This window comes from Fopius arisanus, unplaced genomic scaffold, assembly GCF_000806365.1.
Source record: "Fopius arisanus strain USDA-PBARC FA_bdor unplaced genomic scaffold, ASM80636v1 scaffold00002, whole genome shotgun sequence".
NCBI lineage: Eukaryota > Metazoa > Arthropoda > Insecta > Hymenoptera > Braconidae > Fopius > Fopius arisanus.
Window position 1 is genome coordinate 1,952,826 of NW_011887741.1, and position 9,805 is coordinate 1,962,630.

Below are 9,805 nucleotides of genomic sequence, written 5' to 3' on the forward strand. Positions count from 1 at the left end.
GGTGAATGAGTAACAAATATCTCTCCTGTGTCACGCAGTCCTTCCGGTGAATTCTAACGTACATTGTCGAGGACAAAGTGCAATTGAAGTGCGGAAGTATTAATTAATCATCAGATCATTTATGTAATTTAAACTCTCGATTTTTCTGTTTATCTCGAGAACGTGTGGTTTCACGATAAAGTGTCAAAGAATTTTGTTTGGTGAATGAAATTTTCTACTAAAAATTCTCGCAATATTTTCTCGTGACAGTTTCTCCTATAATTACAAAAACAATTAAAATTAGTGCAGTGCAATTACAAAAAATGTGGACAAGTGCACGATGAGGTCTTCAGAGTATTCGTGAACATCGACAACCGGTTGAGTAAATAAAATTTATTAGATTTTATAACAATTGTAAACTATGGGATACCACGTATTTAAGTGAAGAATCACTACGGTAAATTCGTAGGATTTACCAGGCCCAATTTCCGTGATTCTGGTGGGCATTATTATTATGCTCGAACATGCTAGTGTGATGGGAGAAAACTGGAGGAATGACTGGTCGATGTTGATAGTTTATCGTACGAACTGGTGCAGGTTGATTCACAGCTTGAATTGATGGTGGTACGATGTGGTTGTTGTTGGTGACTTGATGAGCTGGTGCTAGGGCGGTTGTTTGAGGATAATTTTGCACTGGTGCGTGTTGTCTGATGAGTCCACCGTGGAGGTATCTGTGAGGATTCACGTTGTCACCGTGAACTCCTGGTGCAACCACCCAGGGATTCACGGCTGGATGGGGCTGAGGATGGGGTTGAGGATAAGGTTGAGGATGGGGTTGAGGATGGGGTAGCACGTGTCCATAATTATTACCCAGATAGCCTCCATGGTATCCATAATGTCCAGCCAGTCCATTGTGACCGTAATAGGGTGAGGGGATGGGTCCTGGGGGCTGGTGGGACAGGTACGCGTTGACAGCTACGATGAAACTCGCGTACGTCAGTATCTGGAGGAAATTATTAAAAAATAATCGGTATTCAATGCTCAATTGACGAATATCTCTCGATCTAAGCGAGATAACGATATCTTTGTGATAACGTTTTTGTAGCTCTCGTTGAGCTGCACAAGAAAGACCTCATAAAAAATTTTGATATCTCCCTTTGATTCGGAGATATTTTCTAAAAACTCTAGGAAGAACAAGTCCACTGGTCAGTTTTTTAATTTTCTTGTTGCTGAATTATCTCGGGACTGAGTGAATTTAGGAGAAAATGTTATTAACATTTTTTGTCGAGCATGAAATTATCCACGAAAAATTTAGATACCATTTTTCTTGAGGGTGACGCGTTGGTGAGATAATTCAGTGATTGAGTTTTGATGTTACGGGAAAAGGGCGAAATTCTTGGGCAAAATAGAAAAATCTGGAGATTAATTGTTGCGGAGGTGTTAGATGCGATATAAATTACCTTGCAAATCATGATGAATCGTGAATAGTCAACAGAAATAACAGTAGAACTTCCTCAAAGGATTTCAGTTTACACACTGAACGATCCAGCATGAACCTCGAGGTATTTATACCACAAAAGGTCCTCATGAGTGATCTACCGCGGTAGTTGACCGGTAAATAGTGAAAAAAAAAATGATAAAAATAGGCGTGGTAACGATCACTCGCAGTTTACCCTGTCCCCTGGAACAAACGCCCTGAGCGCATTAAGCTTTTTCCACAATTTCCCCACCAATTTATCACGACTTTTACACCAACACCTTGAGCCAATGCATATTGATTGGATTATTAATTTTATTTGATCTTAATGAGACCAGTGGGAATTAAGAAAAATGACATGTCACGTTAATAATTCGAATTTTATTGCTGGCATGAGGGATATGAATGTAACAATTGCTGACAACTGTCGAGGGCGCGTTCAGTCGAGTTGGAAATCGTGTTTTCTCGATGTCACCTAGCCCCAGGACACTGTTGCACAATTTAATGTAGTTGGGAGTGAAGCATTCCTCCGGGGCGTAGAGAAAATTTTTCCTGTGGTCTTTTTATCCTTCAACCATCAGAGTTCAATGGGTTATATTTAATTCATACGCTCCCCTTTTTATATCCATAAACATCAGGAAATTCTGGTTCTAATGGCTGATGTTATGAATTATGGGCTGCATTATCGGAATTCCTCGGTGGATTATTGAGTGCAGGAGGTGGTGATGGGTGGAGACTTTTCAGGATTATTAAATAGCTGATCTTTATCGGTAATTGAGTCTTTCGGTTTCTCGGATTGATGGGGGTAATTGGTGGTGGCAGTGAGGGATTCTGATGTCGATCTTTCAATTTCTGGATGAGGTATATTCTTCAACCTGGTGTAGCTGGTGTCGCTTCTCCACTGATTTCTGATGGACACGTGGTGGATCTCCTGGGCAGGACTCTGAAGAGACTGATGCATCCACTCTCTTGTCTTTGGAATAGTGTGTAGTAATTGAGGAAATTATATTTTTGATTGGAGGACATCATCAGCAATTTTCTCCTTCGTATTTCTGGAGATTCTCCTGGTGATTCCAGAAATTCCTTTGGAAAATCGTAATGCGATCAGGATTAGAACAATCTACTGGAGTAACTGGAATTACTCCAGGTGTCCATTACAATAAAATTATAATGATCGGCCTTCTTTTAGTTTTTTGATAAATTGATGATCGGATTGACGTGAAAAAAATTTCGTTTTTAGGTTTTATGATTATTCCATGATTCATTAATTTTTATTGTCGCGCGTCAATTTGTTTTAATTATAAATTGAATTTTTCACATTTTTTATTCGAATGGGATTTTCTTTCCCGTCAATTTCGTCAACAATTTCTGAAAAATAAAAAACAAATCGCGGCATAAATAGAAATATGAATATCAATAACTTTTCTCAATGCAGATACAGTCTATACAAATTTACCTGCGTCCCTGAATTAAATTTTATTAGAACCGCATTTCTCAATTTTTAATGAACTATTCATTAACTGAGAAATCTCAAGCACTGGATTAAAAAATATAATAATTTAGATCCTGTTAATGGCCTCGCTGGAATTGTTCTTGCAATTATCGAGAGAAGAGTGATTAACGATTTTTCCGAATCCAATTGGCTGGGAATTGATATTTCGTGATATATCGAAAGTGGTAATGATCCTCACGCGTAATATCCAGTTGCACACAGTCATTACAATTATTACGTGAGAAGTTGAGGTAGAGTTGAAGTAAAATGAGGTAGTGTGTGAAATTTATTTTGAAAAAATGTGAATAAAACATGCGAGTGTCTGAATTCCTTCAGAGGAAAAGTTCATTAGTTTTTGAGTAAAATGCATTATTTTGAAAATTGGGATGAGCCATTCCTGAAGATTAATTGCCCCTTAATTGTTGAATTAATGACTCTTAAATTCAGTCATTATCAGCCCCAATTAATTAATTGCTCTGAGATTCCCCACCCCTCGGAATTCCCATATAGTCCAACGGGTTGATTGTTATTTCGAATTCCACACGAGCGAGAAGTAACCGTACACTTCACCCAGAACTAAACCAATCCAACATCAATATGCACCAGGTTCCATCAGCTCGTCGGTATTAAAAAACGTCGGTATTAAAAAAATTATAAAAAAACATTGTCCACATGAAAATGAATTTATTCTCTGAATGAGCTATCAAGGTACAATAATGACGAATCAAATCCGTGTCTCTGGATTAGTCTAGGTATTATCCAATCTGGATGAACCACCAGATAATTCCTGATTCCCTTGATTACGTCCATCCTCCTGACAACTCTGGGTTGAGTTTATCTCGAGATTCCTAGATCTGGCCAATCCAAATCGCGTGCTTAAAAAATAACTGAAATACTGTGCACCAGGTAATACGTGACTGTGACCACATCTTGATTGTTCAGTAGTATCTTTGTCATCGTTAATGGTTATTGCAGCTGTTGCATCTCTGGAATTGACGTGGGAAATTGGTGATTGGGATTGAACGGAGGGTGATGTTGCGTTATCCTGTTGTACAGCTACTGAATAAGGTGGTGGATTTGATAATCTTGGAGGTGGTGATTGAGCTCTCTCCAGTGATGATGGTGGGGCTTGTTCAACGCCAATCACAACGGCATACGGTGGTGGTAAATCGGTTATCCAATAGTTCTGATAGGCCGGGGGCTCCGATCTCTGTGAAATTAAACAAATGGATGGTTACCAGGTGAATATTGCGTTGGTTAATTGACGTGGAGTACTGACATCATCGCAAGGAGCGAGGTCACCAGATACTGAGTTTATTTCCCTGCTTCTTTGGTCCATGTATGCCTCATTTGATTGAATATCACGTTGTATGTTCCTCCGGGTTGTGAAGGCTGCGTAGCCGCAGGCTATTAGAAAGAGCAGTGTCAACACAGCTAGTGCTATCCACATGTATTTCCAGTGCAAAAGAACTGAAGCCACCATTGCTGCACTCACCCAGGCCACCAGCATCGTCGCCAACGATCTCCCAGAGCATTCGGTCTCCTGAATGTTATTTTCATCAGTGAAATTCTGTACAAAAATCGGTAAACGGAGATAAAACTGTCTTCACCATTCACACGTTTTCGGGAATATCTCGGAATCTAAACGAGATAGCGAAATTTTTATTATTATCTTTATTGTGGTACCCTTTCAGTGCTACAAGAAATGTTATTATAAAAATTTCGATATCTTCGTTAGATTCATAGATATTCCGCGAAAACGCAAGTGGGATGTACGTTGAATTATCTCTCTTTGCGACTTCAGTACTGAATTCACTTTTTAAAAATACATGTTTATCAGATTTGAGGATGTTCGCTCTTCTTTTAGTCTGAGTTACCAGTTTCTCGTGTTTTATGATAGATCGTTTATCGGATTTCCGCATTTTATCATTATTTAATGACTCCCAAAATGTCATGACCGAGCAATTATTTTCCCCAATTTTTTCTAAACACTTTAAAAATTCATAAAATGTTTAAAAAAACAGGAAAACTGTCGCACTCTCATACGCATTCATTAATCATGAAATAATAACGATAAAATGCAAAAAACGGTATATTTTTCGGGTGAATCCGATTAAAAATTGAAAAATCGTCCAAAAACCAAAAAAAAAAACGATAATTTCCGCTAAAAGGGGACAGTGTACATCCTAAAATGATCAATTCATTCTAAATCTAGGACTGTTATGTTGGGATATTATGGGGCAGCTTCTAATGTCTCTGATTATGGTGATAAATATTAGTTGTCGATTTGAGTCGATTTAATTCTCATGTAGGTAATGCGTAAGGATTGATAAAGTCGTGATGACGTACTCTGTAATCAAATGGGCTAATAGTATCATCCATCGCGGGCACTGTACAATGTAATCAACCAACTTGGAAAGACGGTGCGTCAATGACTCTGCAATTGAAAAGATACCAACTGGAATAAGATGATTTTATTAGGTGATGCCAGAGGTGTCAGAGGATGCGTCACAGAATTTTAACGATTGTGTACAGATGTTTGAGTAATTAGCGTTAGGTGGGATAATGTTTATGAGCGAGCTCGTGAAGTGGAAACGAAATTTTATGTTAGTCTGGGCTTTCTTCTTTTAAAAACATGTTGAACGTACACGACGTGGAAGTGGAGGCGTTCCTGCTACGACATACAGATCAACCGGATTCCTCATCATTCTGGGATCTGGTTCGGTTGCCAGATATGCGTGGCGTAATGAAAACGATACTGGCATTTACAATAATCTTAGTTTATCTTCTTTTGGGAATTCTTCTTTTGGGAATTCTTCTTTTGGAACTCAAATTATTGGATGCCCCGATCTGTCCAGAATTACCATTTAGGAGAACCATTGAATATATTATTGACACTCCTCAAGATATTATTGACAGAAGAATAATAATCATTGCGTTAACAAGTGCAATTAAAAATCATATCCCATCTCATATTGTACAGTCACTACAATCCACATTATCTTTACAATCATCGTCTTATCTTTGAATGTGCAGCCAGATAAAAACTCGGGACAATACGAAATACTGGGGAAATATCTTAAAAAATATACGTATCAGATGCGCATGAATATACAAATATTTCTCGAGGAAAAAAAAGCTGTTGACACGAATGAATTTTCCGAGTCTTAAACAAGGTGACACTCAACATTCAGTTGATCTCGTCAAAGATTATTTCCAGTTCATTGGAAATTCAGTTTATCAATACCGATTCTCGTGAACGTATCAGGAAACTATATACCAGATAAGAATCGATGAGTGACTGGTATATATTTTTCCCCTCTAAATTACTCTTCTGTCATTTAAATACAAATGAACGATTATTGGGATATCAAACCATATGTGAGTGGAGTGATTGGAGTATTGATGGTTATTCCTGTAGCTCTTCAAATTGCTGTTTACCGATGTCTATCTGTCGCGACGATTTTCTATTTCTTCTTTATCGTGTGAATAATCAATGATCATGCTAATGATATTGATTTAACGCGAAATTATTATTTCATACCACCACAATCTCGCCATAGCCTGAACATTGACTATAACGTCATCGAAATTGATAATTCACATTTCAGCGGTTGAAATTAGCGTTCAGACAATGGAACTCGTAATTAGATTTGTCTCGATGATTTTTTTTCTCTATCTTCGAGAGAGTAACACTGACTATTTTTATTCAGAACCAGACGATCGTTTAATTCTAACTGAAAAGCATTCCACCTTTCTGGTCTTGGTACCCGCGATAAGACTGATAAGCCCACTCCTTCCTCAAGTCTGTGAACATCCAACTCGAATTGGAATATTTATCGCCGAGTGATTAAGGCAGGTGCCATACAATAATTATAAACGCACGAAAAGAAAATAGAAAAGATTGGATTCAACTGAAATTTCTGTCTGATTTCTAAATTAATCATTAATTAGTTGGAAAAATCATGGTTGATGGGAGTCAATCGCTCTCGCAGGGGAGAGCTATTGAATAATTTTCTCGCACGAGAGATTCTAGTTAAATAGTATCTTTAATTGAATACAAATTATTACAGTCATTAACGATGGTTTAGTGGCATTTAATGTATCGTTAAAGTATAATATATACAATGCCTTGATTTTCGGGAGTTAATTCTAGCCCCTCAATCATTCAAACGCTCTTCATTACTTCAGAGAATCATTTGATAATTAATACTTGCACTTATTCTAGTCATGATACTTATGTTACGTTTATTGTTATCGATTAATGCACGATACGAAAATTCAGTAGAAATATTTCGATATTTTTTTTTCTATGGAATTTACTAATGCACGTGGAGTTGTTTTGATCTTTGTATCTGTCATTGATATCAATCATGGTCCAAATTTCGATTTGTCATTTGTCATTCCGTTTGGACGATGATCAAGATCAATTGCCGCGGGTTTGTGCACATGAAGGATTTATTTTTACGGTTCTCTAATGAATTAAGGATGTTTGAGACCCTTTCAATCAGAATTCACGTTTTCTAAATTTTGTATTGGCGAATTATCGATGGGGTTGACGCGAAAAAATATTACGTGTTTGCGTTTTGTCATTATTTAGTGGCTCACGAAATTTCGTGATGGTGTGATTATTTTTATGCATTTTTCCTCCAGTTTTATTTTTTCTTTATTTTTGAAAAAACACAAGAAAATATTTACACCATCGTAAGTTTGTCATAAAAGCTGAAAGAACGGTTTACCGGATAGGGCACAGAACATCCTTAATCGAGAGTGCAAATAAATACGTGTGAACAGTTGCACAAACACAATGCTGATGCTCATGATACTCGTAGTAATTCAAACAATTGAATTTTCACGTTAAATTCTTCGGGACAATGAATGAGTTATTATTCTCATTATTATTACGGTAAAAGTCTTGGATTGAAGCGTCCCATGTGGAGGATTAAACCAGTGGGATTGTGACGAACAAAGTACAAAAATGGTCTATCTAATTTCAGTCTCGGTTTATCTAAGTCCTCTCTCTGTATCGATGGCAGTGGTTCCGAGGTTCTGGGTTTGTAATCCCTAGGAAATTCTTTAAATCCTCTAGCATTTCTCTGGAGACCCGACGGATAAACCTCGACATGATGTCTTCCATTCTGAATATTTTCGTCCCCGCAAGTGCTGAATAGATTCATCTGGAAGGATATCAATTATCAACCTGAATTAACAAACCTAATGACTATTTACTCACCTGAACAACATCAGTCAGATGCAAATTAGCTCCAACTCCATTGATCCCCTTGAGATCCGCGTGCTTGTCGAACATTTCCCTCAGGCCCATCCTCTTCAACGCACCAGTGGCATTGATAACACTTCTGTGACTGAATTTGGGTACTTGGAGCTCTAGTCCGGGTCTCGGAATGACAACCGTGAGCAATTTGTTCCAAGCCCCATCGTGTGTCGCACCCCGGATGAGCCTCTCCTCCAAAAGCTCGAGGCTATCACCAGGTGCTGTGAAGCCCTGTTGTCCAGGAATGACAAAGATCGTTGATACGAGTTTTTCAGGTCCACCTAGGGCGATAGCCGTTGCATCAAGATTTGGCTCGTAACCCGCGAGAACTCCAGCTCTCCATACAGTCGATGGCACTGGCACAAGCTTTCTCTGTCGTATAGCTGGTGATACAGCGAAATAAAGTTCACCATCCCTTCCATCGGAGCTCGCGTCCTTGGAGTTGCAATCTGTCTGGAAGACATTGGCTGATAGTGCAGCCAGGGGTGATGTCAATGGTATAGTGTTAGATCTGACAAAGTCCTTGATTCTTCCTCCAGTTTGTTTTCTCACCATCAGATTAGTTCTCTTTCTCACTAATTCACTTATCGCCCCGAAGTTCACCTCGGCGACTACACCATCGTAGAACTGTTGCGCCTGTTTCTTGTAGAATGGAAATAGCTTTCGCACTTTCTCTCTGTCCGCGAACAACTCACGGACAAATGCTGCGTTAGCTATTCCCTGTTTACGAGCTAGGCCCACGGAATCTGTGATATTCTGGAAAATCAAGTGTGGATTGAAGGAAGCAACGTCGTCTAGCTTTAGGAGATTGTTCATCTTCTCGGAGGTTGGACCCCGAGCTCCCAGGAACACCATCGCCAACATGCTTGTCATTCCGAACGGCGACACTGCCAATGATCTAGCTGGTGACAGGCCCTCATTCGTTGATATCCAGAAGGAGAAGGCGAGCTTGTTGCAGAGATTTGAGAAGTAGGAGATGTCTGGCTTTAGTGATTTCACGCTGGAGTCCAGAGCTTCGACGGTTTTTGAATGTGTCAGGGCAATTTGATCTATTTGTTTATGAGTGGTGGATTCTGGAGGGGCTGTGATAGATTCCAGTGTCGGTCGCTTCGCCTGTATTTCCTTCTTCGGCGCTGTTGGAGGCAACTGCTGAGGAATCAGTGTCCATCTGTCTGACTCCTTGGGTTTATCCTGCCCCTTGATGGAAACTGGAGTTGTCGCTGTCTTGAGAGGCTTTTTTTCCGACTGCGATTGGTTCTGGTTCAAGGGAATCAGCGGCAGCTTCTCCATCAACTCCATGCTTGAGTCCTTCTTCTGATCTTTTATCTTCAGAGTCTTGTTTAAATTAATTTGAGAAGTTTCAGTCGTTGAAATTTGAGGTTCGACTGTCTCCCCTAATTTCTTGTAAGGATCGTCTGCATAGATGTGAAGCGATGACAGCAGCTGGGGTTTCAGACTCACTGGCTCCTCTTTCTCATGATTATTCGTGATATTTACCTTCATCAACGGCTTCGGCCTGTTGACCTTGTGATGGACGATTGGCAGATCGTCCAATTGAATCTTTGAAGGAACTAAAGGAACTAAA

At 39.2% G+C, this 9,805-nt stretch overlaps 3 protein-coding genes across 13 annotated transcripts in view; all 3 read right to left on the bottom strand.

The window, feature by feature from the left end:
- Positions 1–357: 357 nt before the first annotated feature.
- On the bottom strand, positions 358–1,516 carry LOC105267005 (arginine-glutamic acid dipeptide repeats protein). The gene is made up of 2 exons (XM_011305576.1): positions 1,440–1,516; positions 358–982 (listed from the first exon to the last, which is right to left on the bottom strand). Exons 1-2 carry the CDS (start codon positions 1,449–1,451, stop codon positions 452–454), a joined length of 543 nt encoding a protein of 180 aa, XP_011303878.1. The 5' UTR covers positions 1,452–1,516; the 3' UTR covers positions 358–451.
- Positions 1,517–3,621: 2,105 nt separating this feature from the next.
- Positions 3,622–6,715, bottom strand: LOC105266955 (Putative ABC transporter B family member 8). 11 transcript variants are annotated; one of them, XM_011305536.1, is made up of 5 exons: positions 6,325–6,715; positions 5,597–5,798; positions 4,444–4,491; positions 4,228–4,355; positions 3,622–4,158 (listed from the first exon to the last, which is right to left on the bottom strand). In XM_011305536.1, exons 3-5 carry the CDS (start codon positions 4,481–4,483, stop codon positions 3,697–3,699), a joined length of 630 nt encoding a protein of 209 aa, XP_011303838.1. In that variant the 5' UTR covers positions 4,484–4,491; positions 5,597–5,798; positions 6,325–6,715; the 3' UTR covers positions 3,622–3,696. The 11 variants fall into 11 exon arrangements, with proteins under 11 accessions (XP_011303838.1, XP_011303821.1, XP_011303785.1 ...); XM_011305519.1 differs by adding an exon at positions 5,298–5,385 and having other exon boundaries at positions 4,228–4,491; XM_011305483.1 differs by adding an exon at positions 5,298–5,385 and having other exon boundaries at positions 4,228–4,518.
- Positions 6,716–7,573: 858 nt separating this feature from the next.
- LOC105267867 (mucin-17) overlaps positions 7,574–9,805 on the bottom strand; it is an 8,673-nt gene continuing 6,441 nt past the window's right edge. Inside the window, exons 4-5 of the mRNA XM_011307006.1 lie at positions 8,182–9,780; positions 7,574–8,125 (exon numbers count right to left, since the gene is read on the bottom strand). Coding sequence (XP_011305308.1) covers positions 7,850–8,125; positions 8,182–9,780 — 1,875 coding nt within the window. The 3' untranslated portion in view covers positions 7,574–7,849. The remainder of the gene's footprint in view (positions 8,126–8,181; positions 9,781–9,805) is intronic.